This window comes from Oncorhynchus mykiss, chromosome 5, assembly GCF_057628025.1.
Source record: "Oncorhynchus mykiss isolate SJ-2025 chromosome 5, ASM5762802v1, whole genome shotgun sequence".
NCBI lineage: Eukaryota > Metazoa > Chordata > Actinopteri > Salmoniformes > Salmonidae > Oncorhynchus > Oncorhynchus mykiss.
In genome coordinates this window covers 57,453,554-57,470,787 of record NC_143026.1, presented here as the reverse complement: position 1 = coordinate 57,470,787, position 17,234 = coordinate 57,453,554, and the positions used below count along the sequence as shown (strand labels likewise).

General features: G+C 44.9%; 1 protein-coding gene across 3 annotated transcripts; it reads right to left on the bottom strand.

Annotated features, from left to right (window-relative positions):
* Window positions 1–806: 806 nt before the first annotated feature.
* Window positions 807–16,398, bottom strand: LOC110524082 (nardilysin). 3 transcript variants are annotated; one of them, XM_036977894.2, is made up of 29 exons: window positions 16,321–16,398; window positions 15,138–15,356; window positions 14,606–14,867; window positions 14,292–14,373; window positions 13,912–14,065; window positions 13,567–13,640; window positions 13,202–13,297; window positions 12,707–12,829; window positions 12,477–12,534; window positions 12,333–12,406; window positions 12,161–12,230; window positions 11,840–12,038; window positions 11,532–11,645; window positions 11,296–11,400; window positions 10,950–11,073; window positions 9,451–9,537; window positions 9,152–9,271; window positions 8,901–8,952; window positions 8,627–8,777; window positions 7,572–7,699; window positions 7,122–7,284; window positions 6,772–6,803; window positions 6,155–6,293; window positions 5,959–6,006; window positions 4,459–4,511; window positions 4,236–4,319; window positions 3,614–3,821; window positions 2,059–2,148; window positions 807–1,864 (listed from the first exon to the last, which is right to left on the bottom strand). In XM_036977894.2, the coding sequence occupies exons 2-29, from the start codon at window positions 15,329–15,331 to the stop codon at window positions 1,628–1,630; spliced, it is 3,321 nt and encodes a 1,106-aa protein (XP_036833789.2). In that variant the 5' UTR covers window positions 15,332–15,356; window positions 16,321–16,398; the 3' UTR covers window positions 807–1,627. The 3 variants fall into 3 exon arrangements, with proteins under 3 accessions (XP_036833789.2, XP_021459075.3, XP_036833791.2); XM_021603400.3 differs by having other exon boundaries at window positions 16,103–16,388; XM_036977896.2 differs by having other exon boundaries at window positions 16,262–16,379.
* Between the last annotated feature and the right edge of the window lie 836 nt (window positions 16,399–17,234).

Here is a 17,234-nt window from a genome sequence, read left to right as displayed (position 1 = left end):
TCAGACCGTATACCACAGGTATTATACCACAAGTATGACAAAACATGTATTTTTAGTGCTGCAATTACACTGGTAACCAGTTTCTAATAGCAATAAGGCACCTCAGGGGTTTGTGGTACATGGCCAATATACCACGGCTAAGGGTTGTCCAGGCGTTGCGTAGTGCCTAGGAACAGCCCTTAGCCGTGGTATATTGGCCATATACCACATCTCCTCAGGACTTATTGCTAAAGTATAACATTTAAGGAACTCCAAGACAAGTTAAAAAATGGTATTTCGTGAACTTCAATGGAATATTATGTTAAGCCTAAAAGAAATATGCTATGAACTTCAGAAAAACTAACACGTTTGTAAATTGCGGAACATTGTAATGTTTGGTGCAACCTTCGGGAATATCACAAGAACATTCTTGCAACATCCCAGGCAATTCTGGGAACTTTCAAAGGAACCCATTTTCATTTGCAGGGTAGATATTGATTGCTTTACACTTAACACCCCCACCAAACTTGAAGGTCCTATCCACAAGATGACAATCCACAATGGGTCTAGAGGGTCTCGGGTAACAATAGGTTGTGCGTCGTTCCATATCCACCTGGGGATCGAAGGATCCAGCTTTGAGAGTTGGCATTAATCCCAGTGCTTTAAATGTATTTCAGGAACAGTACAAGGTAAGTACGGTATGACAATTTACCTCATCCATCAACAATGTTTCAGCACCAACTGTAAATGGGTATTTAACAGAACTGGTCATCAACGCGGCATGATATCAAATGAAAGAGAAGACCAAAAAAAACACCTGAAACATCCGACATTTCACGTTTAATAAATATTTACATGGAAAGATGATGATAAACAACAGGCTACAGATTAAAACATGCCAGTCGTCCAGTGGTTTTAAAAGGCAAGAGGTAGGGCTGAAAATGTTAAACCTACAGAATACAGTAACAGTTAGCCTTCTTTACAAAACACAATTACAGTTAAAACCATACCTGGAAAACAAATCAAACTGTCACATACCGAACATGGAATCAGGCTCACTGGCATGACAAACATACTTGACTTTTCTACGGTCAGAATCTTACAGCGTGAACAGATGTTAACCCTGATGTCCATTGTTCAAATTACACACAATCCTTCAATGTTAGAGGTGATGTTTCATACGATATGTGATAGTAAGTTCAAATAACAACAAAATGAAGATAATGACAGATACATGATAGAACCCGCTCCTCTTTTCCACCCTCTCTGTCTGCCCTCCCTGCCAGCCAGACCCAGAGTCCCTACTGCTAACATTCACAGCAAAGGTGATTCCTCCGATTCAATCCATCAGGGACCGGTGAGAATAAAAAGGACAAGCTCTCGACCAATTTCGTTTAACACCGGCTGCTTTTGTGCCTAGCGAACTAGTGGTGATTGCAATTATTAATACTAGTGCCTGCTGCTGCTGTTATTTTATTATCTTGGAGATGAAAAGAGAAAGTGAAACGGTGGGGAACGAAGAGGGAGAAAGGAGGGTTTCCCTTCTGAAGACGCCACTGCACTGCGTTGTGGCCTGGCCTGGATCGTTGTCCTGAGCTAATATGGCTCCCCCTGCTCCTTCATTCGCCTCCCGCTTTGCGGAACCGATTTACTTGAGGATTTTGTGGTAGGGGTAGAGGGTGAGGGAAGAGGTGAACGTGCGGATGTCGTTGATGAGCGTGGCGTCGGCCAGCATGGGCGAGGCGGGCAGGAAGGTCAGCTTGGACACTTCTCCGTAGGAGGAGGTTTTAAGGGCCTGGTCTTGGTCCACTTCGCCCCCTGCGGGGTTCGGGCCGCAGCTGCTCTGGCCTGCCTGGTCATTCTCCTCTTCTCCGAAGCCTACCACCTGACAAACAGAGACAGGGAGAGAAAGCGAGATTACAGTACGCTCTGGAATAGCAGAAAGAAGGATAGTGCCAATGACTGTATATATTAAATGGACAAAGCGAATGAGATCCCTCTCCATTCATTCCATGGGGAATGCTCAACGCACTCCCTCTCCCTTGCACACACACACACAGTCAAAGCGGGCAGACTTACGTGCACGCTGAGTTTCTTGCTGGTGGTGTCCCTGTGCTCCATGAACCAGGACACCAGCTCTGCTTTGGTGATGAGCTTCAGAGCCTCAATCTGCAGCACAGCGGGACAGGATGAGTTAGTGCATGAATAAACATTCCTACCCATTCTCTCCCCCAGACGTTTGAGCCGCCCCCTCCTCCACCTAGTGCGGGCCATAGTGAAGCAAGCCTGGCATGTACACTAAATATACAAAAAGTATGTGGACACCCCTTCAAATTAGTGGATGTGGCTATTTCAGCCACCCTTATTGCTGACAGGTGTATAAATAAAATAAAACCATTTTTTAAATCGAGCTCACAGCCATGCAATCTCCACTGATAAACATTGGCAGTAGAATGGCCTTACTGAAAAGCTCAGTGACTTTCAACGTGCCACCGTCATAGGATTCCACCTTTCCAACAAGTGAGCACTGCTAGAGCTGCCCGGTCAACTGTAAGTGCGGTCATGGTGAAATGGAAACGTCTAGGAGCAACAACGGCTCAGCCGCAAAGTGGTAGGCCACACAAGCTCACAGGTCGGGACCGCCGAGTGCTGAAGCACGTAAAAATCAACTGTCCAATAGTCATAGTGAGTGTTGCAACCGTGCTTCAGCACTCACTGCCTCTGTAAGCAACGTCAGCACAATAACTGTCAGAAGCTTGATGAAATGGGTTTCCATGGCTGAGCAGCCACAAACAAGCCTAAGATCACCATGCGCAATACCAAGCATTGGCTGGAGTTGTGTAAAGCTCACCGCCATTGGACTCTGGAGCAGTGGAAACATGTTTTCTGGAGTGATGAATCACGCTTCACCATCTGGCAATCCAACAGACAAATCTGGGTTTGGTGGATGCCAGGAAAACGCTACCTGCCCGAGTGTACAGTGCCAACGGTAAAGTTTGGTGGAGGAGGAATAATGGTCTCGGGCTGTTTTTCATGGTTCGGGCTAGGCCATTTAGTTCCAGTGAAGGGAAATCTTAATGTTACAGCCTACAATGACATTATAGACAATTCTGTGATTCCAACTTTATGGCAACAGTTTAGCAAAGGCCCTTTCTTGTTTCAGCATGGCAATGCCCCCATGCACAAAGCGATGGTCCATACAGAAATGGTTTGTCAAGATCAGTGTGGAAGAACTTGACTGGCCTGCACAGAGCCCTTACCTCAACCCCATCAAACACCTTTGGGATTAATTGGAATGCCGAATTGCGAGCCAGGCCTAATCGCCCAACATCAGTGCCCGACCTCACCAATGCTTGTGGCTGAATGGAACCAAGTGCCCGCAGCAAATGTTCCAACATTGAATGGAAAGCTTTCCCAGAATAGTGGAGGCTGTTATAGCAGAAAATGGGGGACCAACTCCATATTAATGCCCATGATTTTGGAACGAGATGTTCGACGAGCAGGTGTCCACATACTTTTGGTCATGTATTGTATATGAGGGAGGGGTAGGGCCCCCAGAGGAGAGCCACACCTGATGTCGACATTATGACAGAGTTGGAGTAAACCATGCGGCCGTGACCGTGTACAGTCTTACCTCTCTGTTGAGTCGGTCGAAGACGTACTGCTGGGTGACCACCTCGAACCAGTTGCGGTCCACCTCCTCCCCCAGGTGCGTGTCCTCACACTCTTTGAGCTTGATGAGAGCGGTCACCTGGGTCTTGAAGGCCTCGTCCGTGAGGTTGGTCATCTTCTCCCCGAAGCTCACCAGGAACTCCTCGATCTTGGTCTCCACGTAGTCCGTGCTGGGAGGGAGAGAAACGGACACCGGGTGCGTCAGACTGCCTCTTATTTGTATTAAAAAAACCGAAAGGGGGTGGCATCTCTCAAAAAGAGAGTTATTTTCAAAATCTTGCCCTTGTAATCTTTCAATAACCTTCTCAGGCTTATGTGAAGCATATTGTACTGCTACTGTGTAATACACTTCTATATTCAACAATGCTAACCATCTGACCTGAACATGACGCTACCATCCTTCTCCTCTGAACTGCCCCTGACAAAACATCAGCAGCGGTCACTGACCCTGACGCACAACTACAAGTTGGGTTTCCTTATGCATGTCGAATATTCCAATACGTCACACACAAAATGAAATAATCGTATCGCAAAAACATTTTGATCAAGTGTAGCGTAAGAGATATACAGTGCTGGTGACTCACTTGAACTTGGTGGCCTGCGTTTCCACGGTGATGGAGAAGCCCAGGACTCCCGAAGTGTTTCTGCATGTGGGGTACACCTGATAGCTGATGGATACAAGGTCAGAGTTCAAATCAGTCAACACTGCTCTGTTAAGTAGTGGTTATTAAGTAGTAGTTACTTATTAGATATTATTACACATTAGTTCTTTATTCTTTTAGTTATGAGGGGGGGGACGGGACTAACCCAAGAGTCTCCTTTGTCCTGAGGAAATCAAAGCAAGGCTCCTCCATGTGCATCTGGGAACAGAGCAGCAAAGATAGCACTTCATTAAAGGGACAATTTTGGATTTTGGCAAATCAGTTGAACTCGTGGATAACATGTTTATGTCTCCGCATGAGGTTTGAAAGAAGTTGTTAACTAGCGTAACAGCTAGCATACCATAGACTTCCAGTCATAGCGTAAACGCTAGTTAGCATTGGCTCTCGAAACTACCTCTTACTACCTTCATACAGGATGCAGACATAAAAATGGTATCGGTGAGTTCATCTGACTCTGAGGAAGTAGATAAAGGGCGTAGCAAAATCCTGAAGTATCCCTTTAACCCATAACACCACTCACTGACTCAGGGCTCTATTTTCAAAAACCTAACGCAATGGTAAATCGAATCGCTGGCGGCAGCACTATAGGTCTGGAGGTGTGTCCGAAATATTAGTATTTATTTTCACAGCTCGAATTATGAGCTCAATAGTTGGCAGTGGTGCGAAAGGGCTAGGTTTTGATGAATAAACAAACTGTAGGTATGACAAAAACTTGGCCACATACTGGCCAATCGAAGCGTTCCATGGATTAATACTGCACTGCATGCATTTGCCTCAAGTTCTGTATGTTATTGACGGTCTTTGCATTGTCATCAACTCCAATTTGGCTGGGGGCACAGACTATTCTCATCCTGGTCCATTGTGGATTGATACTACAGTTTATTAAACTGCATAGGCTACAGTAAAGAATAGCCTAATAGCAACAGAAAAAATATAAAACAGTACTTGCTCAACGCCTATGTTTGGATTGTCGGCAGTCAGGTCAACATTGTAATTGGCTGTAGTATAGCCTAGCCTACACGTCTTTATGCATCGCACTTCTCCCAAAATAAATCAAATACTAGGCTCTCGTAAATTCTATTGTACGTGTGAAACACGTTCTCAATAAGCAAAATATAGCCTGTCGTTGATACTTAAATTATTAAGTAAGTCAGGAGGGAGGAGTGCATCTTTGGTAACCCGAGGGGATCTCTGGGATAGATACTTGAACAAATGAAATGAAGTACGCAGGTAGGATGTGCAGCGTCTTTTCAATTCAAGGCACTCTGACGAATAGACCATTTAAACACCTTTTAGGGATAGGATACTTTGCAAGGCCAGGATAAAAAAAGACAAGACACATTGCTGTTGAAGCAGCCTTATTAGTCTAGGCCTAGGTTAACGGTAAACTACGGAGGGCTTGAAATGAAACGGAAGACAAGCATCTGTTTTTTTAAAACAACAATATTTCCAAATAGGATGGGCTGCAGGACATTGTCACTTTTTCTCTTGTATTTAAGGACACATCTCAAATATTGCCACCCCTCCCACCTCGGCGCAAGCGAAATTGCAAACTAACATGCGTTTGACACTTGCGCATCTTTGGCGCCAGCCGAAAATAGAACCCTTAGTATTCCAGTCAAGCCTTGTTAGCTACGACACTTACCACCAGTAACTCCATCAGCGTGTGTTCTCTCAGGTTCTTCAGGCCTGACTGGACAAGGACAGAAAAATACAGGTTATTTATCGACCTCAAAAGACCACAGACACAGACCGAACTGTAATGTTGAGCGAATGTTGGTTGAAGGTCGGGGGGAAATGTTGGGCGAAGGTTGGCCGACCGTTGGCTGAACGTTAGGTACCTGGTAGTAGACTGTAACTTCAGAGTTGGCATCTCCTTTGTTGAGGGACTTGACTTTGCACAGGTGAGGCTTCTGAGGAAGCTCCACCACTCTGAAGAGCACAGGGACCTCCACGGACAGACGCTTGAACTGCAGTTTGCTGTAGAGCGCAGAAGATTATTGCATTTACATGTTATTCATTTAGCTGACGGTCTTGTACAGAGTGACTTACAATCAGTTCATTCAACTAAAGTAGGTCATACCAACCACAAATCTCAATCATTGCAAGTAATAACAATAGTAAGAAAGTGCTGCGTTGGTTGAGGATAATAATAAAAGGAGGGGGCTTATATTTGTCCTGTTACACACAGGTGTGTGATGTAAATGTTTTATAGAATTTATTTATTTGCATTTGCCAACTCCCCCCGAGACACCCGCAGGGATTGGGGTCACGGCCAGGGTCACCATTGTACAGGGCCCCTGCTAAGCTCAAGGGCACCGCGACAGATTTGTTTTCTTCACTTTGGTCGGCTCCGGAATTTGAACCAGCAACCTTTCGGTTACTGGTCCAACGCGCTAACCTGAAGGCTACAGACCTGCTTTTCAGAGTTAAGAAAGAGAATGCGGAGGATACTTACTCAATAAAATACTGCAGAAACTTCATTGACTCCTGTGGGCAAAAAACAGTTGCATAATGCCTATTAGCATGATTATTATAGCATAGGGATAGCAGCAGAATAATTCAAATGTATTACTTCACATCACCTACTTGATTAGGACAATAATCAACATGCAAGAAAGATCTGGGATGCAAGCGCCGGGGTTAGCGCTAAACAGCTATTTTAGTCTGTCCTCTCTAGACAAGCTAAAAACAGTGTGTGTATGTTTTAGTGTTTGTGTGCATCAGACAGTGTTCGTGTGTGTTTATAAAGAGGCTTACAGTACTGGTGAAGTGTGTGCGTTTCTGAATGTGTCAGTTTGTGCTCACAGTGCTCGTGAAGTTGCCCTGCACCAGCCCCTCGGTGTAGAGCTGGGCTTTGAGGCCGCTGACAAAGGTCATGAGGTCATCCACGGTGAGGCCCTTCATGATGGCCTGGTACTTCTGGATGACCGACCAGCGACAGTGTTCCAGGATCAACAGACGCACATCCCTGAGAGAGGGAGGGGAAAGGAATGAGAGAGAGATGTAGGAAAGAGGGGGAGGAAGAGAAAAAAATGGATGTGTTCAAATAATTCATCCCACCAATTTATCAGTGTTACTGTTTTGAAGGTAGTTTTATCACTTTTACAACTCTGACTCGTGTTCCAAAAGAGAGAGAGGGATAAAGACAGCTAGAGAGAGACACATAAGAAGAAAATGAGTGGGTGGATTTGCAAAGAACGAGCAGCCAGATACTGTACAGGGTGGAGCAGTCACAGTGCTTGAAACCCAACTCACTTCCCCAGCCTCTCTGGCTTGATGAGGATGTTGAAGTAGGTCTTCTTCAGCTGCTCTGCGAACATGTTAAACACACCGGGCTCAGCCGTGAAGTCTGCCAGGTGGTCCACTATCAAGTTCAACAGCAACTAACACAGGGACAGAGGCAAGAGGTTGAGTTGGCAGGAGGTCAGCTTTAGGGTTGTCTGAAGCTAGGGCACATTTGTTGAAGTGCAGAATGGGTTTATAGACAGAGTGTACAATACATTAGGAAAACCTTCCTAATATGGAGTTGCACCCCTTCACTTTTGCCCTCAGAACAGCCTCAATTCGTTGGGGCATGGACTCGACAAGGTGTCGAAAGCGTTCCACAGGGATGCTGGCCCATGTTGACTCCAATGCTTCCCACAATTGTGTCAAGTTGGCTGGCTGTCCTTTTGGTGGTGGACCTTCTTGACACACATGGGAACTGTTGAGTGTGAAAAACCCAGCAGCGTTGCAGTTTTTGACACACTCAAACCGGTGCGCCTGGCACATGTTACCATACCCCGTTCCAAGGCACTAAAATATTTTGTCTTGCCCACTCACCCGTTGAATGGTACACTATACACAATTCATGTCTCAAGACTTAAAAATCCTTCTTCCACCTGTCTCCTTCCCTTCATCTACACAGACTGAAAAACAGCTTCTATCTCAAGGTCATCAGACTGTCAAACAGCCATCACTAACTCAGAGAAGCTGCTGCCTACATAGAGACTCACTTGTCATTTAAAAAAAGATTGCACTTTAATAATGTTTACATATCTTACATTACTCATAGCATTTGTATATACTCTCTTATACCATTACCTCTCATCCATATTTTTATGTGAACATATTCATATTTCATCCCTTTAGATTTGTGTGTATTAGGTAGTTATTGGGGAATTGTCAGATTACTGCATTGTCGGAACTAGAAGCACAAGCATTTCGCTAAACTTGCATTAACATCTGCTAACCATGTGTATGCGACCAATAAAATTTGATATGCATGTACAGTATGTATGCATGTCTGCATGTATGCATGCAACACTCACAGGCAGCTTGTGGTTGAAGCCCTTGACCCTGATGACGAGTCCATGCTCCCCAGCAATCAGTTTGTACTCCAGTTGGGCCACATCAGCCTCGTAGGCCGGCTCTGCCAGGTTATGGGCCAAGATGTTCACAAAGATGTCAAACAGCACCAGGCTACAGGGGCACAATACATAGACATTTAGAAAGGACCTCTAGAACTTTTGCAGCTAGGAGCGATTGTGAATAGCAATCAAAAGCAAAGATTTTGTAAGACATTGATTCATATAAAATACTAACTTCTCTGGAGATTTCTGAATCATTGGGGAGAGGAGGTTGAAACGGACATAAGCTAACAGAAGAAAATAAAAGAGGGAATGTATTAAATCACGAGAACATTGTGTCATTTGAAATGTGTTAAATAGCCTTGTAGCTACTAACATTTCTGTCTTACACATATTGAAAAAGAGTAGATCACGTCACTACAATTCCCTTGGGTTATATATATATATTACCAAGCCAAGAACACACTCCAATAAACACACACACACCTTTAGGTATCTTGAACTTATTGTCCTTTTTGAACCAGAGACAGCCCCTCTCATTGTTCACTATCCGCACTGGGACTTCTGTGTCTGGACAGTCCGATGGTTTCAGGGTGAAATCCGTTGCTATGGAAACAAAGGAACAGGATATAGCCTATTGTCTGTGTCAATCCCAGGATTTATTTATGTTTGATAAAAAAAATAAAAAATAAAAATGATAGGAATATGGCCCCCAAAAAAATGAAAAGTGAATATTGAAGAGTAAATGTGATTGGTGCACAACAATGTCCATCATCTGTACTGACCAATGAACTTGTTCTCAGCAGGCAGGTGGAGGTCAGGGTTGAGGTCAAAATCTCCGGCCCAGCGCCGTGCCCACTCCTCAGGGAGGTCTGCCAGTACAGAACAGGACACTCAGTCAGTCACAGACCAACACACCACATTAACATCACACACGATCTTAATCATGTCACGAAATGAGCCGCTGAATATACGGCCACTGAGAATGTGTTTTCGCTTCGTCATTATGGGGGTATTGTGTGCAGATTTTAGGGAAAAAAACAATTTAATCAATTTTAAAATAAGGCTGTAACGTAACAAAATGTGGAAAAAGTCAAATGTGTCTGATGACTTTCCAAATGCACTGTAAGCCTACTTTGCAGTTAACATTTAATTTAGAAGGTTTAGGGAAAGCCTTCGTCTGTCTGTCTACCCAGAAGACGGTTATCTTTAACGCTAACTGGCAACGTATGTACCACACAGACAGACAGGGGAAAAAATTGCTCAAAATGAATTGGCAGATGGCATAAAAAGCCAAATGTCACACTAATTGTGGCTAACCAGGTGTGGGATAATGTCAATGTGAATTTAATTGGATCTTGAGGTGTCTGTGACGTGTGAGATTTGTTTACGGTAGTTTGTGGTGGAACACGTGGGAAAAAAACACACGCACTTTCAGAATTGTTTGGCGAGCTACTCATAGGTGGTACTGGAAGCTCGCGATTGACCTGTTGCACAACCCCCTGCTCTAGGATGGTGTTATATACCAAGCTAACATATAAATTGTTTAAAGATATTCATACAATGGACCATTTAGCCATTTGATAGGACCCCTGGAGGTAAACATGCCTGGGTGAGCAGAAATAATAACAGCAAGCATGGGCATGGATCACAACATAACGGCAGACATCGTCAGCAATGGAATAATTATACAGACAAAGTAGGCCTACTAAACAACACCAAGTAGACAGATAAAAACAACCGCATTGGCCTCAGCAAAGTCTACAGAAAATACCTTGACTAAACTACAATGACTAGCTATGGATTCTGACTCATACGTGTTCGGAGAAGGGCAAACTTGTGCCCTGAGACGAGTGGCGGTGCGAGTGTCTGTCTGGGGAAGTTATTTTGAGCACACATATTTTGAGTGAAAGAGAGATGCGTGCTGGCAGCTGAAAATGACTTTATTCTGATAACGGAAAATGAAAAATAAAAAAATGGTGTCATAATGGTATTTGGAAAAATCTCCAAATCCGTTCCGATACTCGTTTTGTCAGAGTACTACAGCACGTCTCTACAGCACTGGAAGAAGAATCATATAAAGGTAATATCTTGTTTTAATGACAATAACAGTTGTTGTAGGTCCAATTCAGCCAATCTCACTTTAAGCAAATCCTGGGCCGGTGTTCACAGTGTCTCAGAGTAGTGCAGATCTAAGATCAGCTTAGCCTTTTAGATCAAAATGAAGGGAAAAGCGGCACCTGATCCTAGATCAGCACTCCTAATCAGAGACACTTGCTCTTACCCTCCATGCTGTAGTTGGTGCCGAACCACTTCTCCTTGTGGGAGCAGTAGCCCTCGTGCTCCGGGGACAGCAGTAGCAGATTGGCCCTCTCTGGGGTAAGCAGGGCCAGGGCCAAGGAGATCACCTGTAGAGGACAGACACACACACACACACACTTCAATGAAGTATACAGTTGCGTGCATTACAGTTGCAGTACAGGCTTTGGTATGGGCAATTGTTCTGACAATACTGTGGGGTGACCTAACTTTTTAGGGCCTGCAACAGTACAAAGAGTGTCCGGAAATTAGCCATTACAGATTAACTAGGAATGATCCAATGACTACTTGGTGAGACAGACAGGCAGTACCTCTGGGTTATACTCAAACATGAGCTGGTCTCCAGTCAGGAAGTCCTCTTTGGGGAAGAGCTGCATGTTCTCACAGATGTTCTCCACATACTCTATGGGGTCGGTCTGTGGTGGGACAGAAGTTCGTACAGAGCCCTCAAGTCACTTATGACCTGCTTATGACGCGTTATGTCATGGCAATGACAGCTTAAAGTCAGCTTCGCGACAGAGGGTTAGACCGGGAAGTGTGACTGTACCTGCTCCTGGTAGTGGAACTCATTGGCTTCGATCTTCTGGATTTCTTCATAGATCCTCTGCTGTGGACCCAGAGTCTGCAGCATCTTCATATACTGGAACACTAGATGAACCACCTGTACAGGGAAAACGGCTGGACTTTACATCAAGACTGTGTGTGTCATCACACATGGGCGTGTGTGTGTGTATATACGTTTTTGCACAGTGTGTGTGTCTGTATGTGTGTGTCATCACACATTGGCACATGTGTGTTTATGTGTTTTTGCATGCGTGTGCCTGTCTGTCTGTCTCTGTGCGAGCGCCAGTTGACCTGATGAAAGTTCTGGAATCCTTCGTCAGTGAGCGTGATGGATATGGAAAAGATGGAGTAGGTGGTGTTCTGGTCAAAGCCTGTCTCACTGTTCCCTCCAAAAAGAGCCAGGGCCCAGCACTTCTTCCGGAGCAAGGATAGGATGCTGCCGGCGCCTTCGTGCCCAATCAACCAGGAGATGTAGTGCAGGGGCTTCACCCTACACGGAGACACACCAAGCAGTTTGTGTGGAGCGCAGGATAATTGTGAGGTGGAAATATTTGCTAAATTGGTCTTTGAACGGTTCAACAGGTGAGGGTGCCATTGTTGAGGGGGGCTTACCTGTACTGCTTGCCCTGAGGAGGTAATGCCCAGGTGACTGTGAGAGCATGCACCTTCCTCACAGGAACAACTGCCACACACACACGATTGAAATTGAGGAATTGGTACAGTCAGTAAGTAAGCACAGGTTGATAAAATGACATGTATGAATGTTAGTTTAAAGCCTGTGTACTTCTGTAGAGCTTGTTGAAGGTTGGTGTGTCGAACGGGTCCTGGAGGTCAGAGAAGTCAGGCCTCGGTTGGGCGCTGCAAAAAAGTGACAGAGTGAGCGAGCGCGAGTATGTTTGACAGCATGCATGTGGCCGTGTGCACTTACTTGTTGGGCACCTTGCTGAAGACTTCTCTAACCCATTCCTCCAGTGTGTTCAATGTCTCTGATGGACAGACAAGGACAGTTGAGTCAAGTTGATTTCAACAGATCGACTACAATCGCCATTCATTTCAGTAGACGGACCGCAATCCTCATTCATTTCAGTAGACTGACTACAATCCCCATTCACTTCAGTAGAGTAGGGATCCTTTGCGTCTGGCCGTTTGGCTAGCTACCTTTGGACTGCACTGTGAGGGTCATGTAGTGAGCAGAGTAGTATCTCTTCCAGAAGTCTCGGAGACGCTGGTAGGTGTTGATCTGCTTCTCTCTGGGCTCGTGCTTCAGGGTCTGAGCATTTCCTGGGGGAGACCGAGGACAGGACGAGGACATATGTTATTACACCTTTAATTCATGTTTTAACATGGTGTAATAACTTGAATGACTGAAATAACTTATTCTGCATTATTAACCGTGCAGATAGACATTACCATCCATAAGCATGTAATAAAAGCTCACCGTGTACATATTTAAAAGGCAGACATCACTTGACGATCACAGAGACATTTACAAGCAGGAAAGTGCAAATGAAAATGCTTCCAACTATTTGTTTTACAAGCAGGACAAAGTAGAATTAGAATGTTTGTCGAACAACGGAAGCCTTTGGTACCTGGGTAGCATTTGCGATGGAGGAGAGATAATTGGGAAATGACAGCCAATGTGTGTATCCTTACCCCAGCAGAACTTGCCCATGGGGTGCTTGGGCCTGGCCAGGCTTCCGAACAGCATCTCCTTGCGGTGGGAGTCTGATGGACGAGCCAGTTGGTACTCTGCACATCAAAGGGAGAGGCATGGACAATCCATTAGAGGAGTGAGAGTGGGAACTGTGACTGAGGCTAGGGCATGGAAAAAGGCTGTGGTATTCAACATTGGAAGGGTCTCAGTTGTCTACACTGGTCTCTCGTCATCTTGAGTCCTTCATTCATGCTGACCAGCTGTGTGAAACCAATCTGAGCAGATGAAGGAGAAAGGGGGTGGTTTCTTTAGACTATTGAGACTGACTACAATCGTGGTTTCCTCTTACTATTCCCCGACTCACCACTGTCCACTGCTTCCACCTCTCTGTCGATGGCGTCCTCGATCATCAGCGGGCAGATGAAGAACTGGGCCCATCTGGGGAATGGGAGAGATCATCCAATGACAAACTGCACACCTGGGTCGTATTCATTATGCACGAAACGGAAGGACACATTTTGAAACAGAGAGTAAACTTGTCCAATAATAAATACTTATTCTAATTTTCCATTCCCAAAGTTTCTGAACAGCGTGCCCTATTGTAAACGACCCTGGACAAGTTCGATTTAGGGCCACTTTTGAGGCTTGAAAACAGCTAACAAAAGGTTGATTTGGGGCTGAACTGTTCCTTTGAGGCTGCTTGGCTCACCTGTCGAGAGCCTCGCGGAAGTACTTCCTCTGGACGTCAAACTGGAAGATGGTCCGCTCACAGTCGGTGGAGGCATTGTCGCTTCCGCCGTGCTTCTTCAGGAAGGCATCGAAACCGTTCTCAGCGGGGTACTTCTCACTGCCCATGAACACCACTGAGAGAAAAGAGAGGACGAGAGGAAAAGAGTGAGGGAGCGAGAGAGAGAGAGTGCAAAGAGAGAGAGAGAGTCAAAAGATTAGAGGGAAGACCAGGTAAAGAAATAGAGAGAAACAGACAGACATGTTGTTTAGAGGTAGTGTTCCAATGTAGTGTTAGATTGAGAATGTGCATCATTTTCTGTAGCGCTACAGTACACAAGGTCCCCTGTTAAAAGCACTCACTGTGCTCAAGGAAATGGGCCAGGCCTGGAAGGTCCTCCGGGTCACTGAAGCTCCCCACACTGATACAGAGAGCAGCTGCAGACTGGGAGACACAGGAGGGATGAGTACACACATTAAAAAACACACACACAACATGCACGAGCATGCAAGCACTTTTTCATTTGATAAATTCCATCAGTCCCCACACTTTATCACACTATCCCTAGAGTGAACTAGCTGGTTGCATAGCACCCTTGTGGCTATGCTCCCTCTGTGAGCTGTTGGACCACTCATCTGGAAGCATTAGCCTAGTATTGTGCTATAGGGAAACCAACCTGTTTCTCTGAACTCCCCTTCTTCTGTTTCCCTTCTTGCTCCTCATCTAGCTCCTCAAAGTCACTGTCGTGCTCTTCTTCCGCATCCTCGTCCTCCTCTTCTGTGCCCTCCCCTGAATCCCCCTCTTCTTCCTCTTCCTCTCCACCTCCTGATGCTCCGTCCTCTTCCTCCTCCTCCTCCTCTCCGCAGGCGTCCTTGCCGTCTGCCCCGCTAAAGTCTGAGATGAGGAGAACTCTCAGGCCATTGGTCAGCTCGATATACCTTCAGAGCGAGTAAAATAAATGAATATGATAAGCCAGTTCTACTTCAGTGAAACTGAAAACATCACAACCTGGGACGGGTAGAGAAATTCGCACGCACTCTGATGATGCAGCTATTAATCTTGGTTAACCCAGAACTAGTATTGCGGAATTGGTCGGCTGCTCAATTTAGTTCTGGGTCCATACCAGTATGTTTCCGTAGATTTTTCAGAGGGAGATTACGTGTCTATATCTGAATTTAGAAATGTTCTTTATTTCAAGTTGATCTTACCTGTACTTCTTAGGATCGCTGGGTGACTTGTTGATCTGGAGGTCTCCCTGGTCTTCGTCACCTCCTACCCCTCCATCCCCCGCAGCCAGGTCCCTGGGCTCGGCTTGGGGTGGTGGCGGCTCACCGTGGTCTGGTGCAGACACCTGCCCAGGGCCGCCTGCTGCAGAACTATTCACTTTACTCGTCTGAGGCATTCTCTCAGGAGCTGCAGGTTTCTCACTGCAATTGCACAACATGAAACCCTTCAGAGAGTGCAGCATTTGAGCATAAAGAGCCAAGAATGTGTGAAATTGAGCAAGCAGCCAGAATCAACCAGGTAGCCCCCTACCCACTTATTCCTATAGATCTGAGGGTATGAGACCGGTTTAAAGGACTTTAAGGGGGGGGGGGGGGGGGCTGAAATGTGGTAGCCAGACTAATCGCATTGTAGCTAAACAAGATCAGCAATTATGTTGTTACGCTGGCTAGTGTTTGTGGATACATCATGCACTGGCTGACTAGCTAGCTACCGTGGATAACTATTTGCAACGTCAAAGAGCAGTGGGAGATTCGGAAGATAGCTAGCTAACGTAAAACGTTAGTACCATACGCTGACATGATGAAACGGATAAGACACATTAGTTCAGTCTCACGTATGCACAAAAAAGGGGTATCAACAGCCAGGGTCTGTTACTTTCTAGCTAGCTACGTCACTGTCAATTCAGGTCATCAGTCAAAACACAAAATTGCAAAATAAGGAAAAAAAAACACAAAATTGCAGACAGCGGGCGCTAGCTAGCTAAGAGTTAGCTAGCATGACGACTTTCAGTAATCCCATCCGGCTTTCGATAGTAGCCAAACCGCCATTGAAATGTCGGATTTTGAATACAAAAACTGCTCTGTATCAACGTGTATAACACAATACCACTAACTAATAAAAACAACAAATATTGGCTATTATGCACAGCGTTTGTAAATGTACTTACCTTTTTTTCTAAATAATGAAAGTTATCTAGCACTAGTCTGGACAACCTAACACACTACCCAATCGTGTGCACACCGCGATATGATTCGCTGGGAACAACGCACAGAGCAACAACGGAACATCTGATTGCTTCAAACAGAAAATATATTTTACGACATACATTAATGCTTGTTTGTTAGTCCCGTGCAAAACATTTCAGCGAAGAAAAAAAACACACACCCGGTTGAGCAGGATTATACACCGGTGAAGTGTGTGCGTGCGCGTTTTCACATATCTTCACATACTCTGGATGGGATTATCTCAGCCATTGCATGAACGGATTTCATCCACATGCATGATTGATCCGCGATATGCCCATGAAATATACTCACCACAATTTTCCACAACACCACCAATTCATGATTATTTTTTCAGGTGTGATATGACGGGGAGAATTAAAATAGACAAGAAAAATGTCACTTCACCCGCTTGACATTGATCTTTGTCTGTCTGACAATCAGGAAAAAAATCTGAAATAGCAGTGATGATTCGGTCCTAAGAATAAGAATTCTATTGTGATGATTCTGTCCATATAATTAGAATGATTCATTCTAATTCTATGATTCTGTCATTGAATAATTACATGTATAAACTGGGTGGTTCGAGCCCTGAATTCTAATTGGCTAACAGCCGTGGCATATTTAAGACCAAAAGGATGTGTGGTATATTGCCAATATACCACGACTAAGGGCTGTTCTTATGCAGGATGCAACACGGAGTGCCTGGATACAGACCCTATATTGGCCATATACCACAAACCCCCGAGGTGCCTTATTGCTATTATAAACTGGTTACCAACGTGGCGCAGACAGAGGGCCACCTCGCTTCTAGCCCTTAGGAAACATTTCAGCATTTTGTTTTTTTATGTATTATTTTTTACAATTGTTAGCCCAGAAAATCGTAAGTGTTATTACATACAGCCAAAAACTTTTTTTTCTCATCCATATATTGATATGTAAATATTCTTATTCCATTCCTTTACTTAGATGTGTGTATTACGTAGTTTTTGTGGAATTGTTAGATTACTTTAGATATTAGATATTGTTGCACTGTCAGAACTAGAAGCGCAAGCATTTCGCTACACTTGCAATAAC

Excerpts from the sequence above, each read along its gene's own strand:
- LOC110524082 (XM_036977894.2), bottom strand. The coding sequence starts at position 15,331 with ATGCCTCAGACGAGTAAAGTGAATAGTTCTGCAGCAGGCGGCCCTGGG. Across the intron at positions 8,953-9,151 it reads TAAGTTCAAGATACCTAAAG|CTTATGTCCGTTTCAACCTC; the intron begins GTGTGTGTGTGT and ends TTCTTCTGTTAG. Across the intron at positions 6,294-6,771 it reads TTTCTGCAGTATTTTATTGA|CAAACTGCAGTTCAAGCGTC; the intron begins GTAAGTATCCTC and ends TGCGCTCTACAG.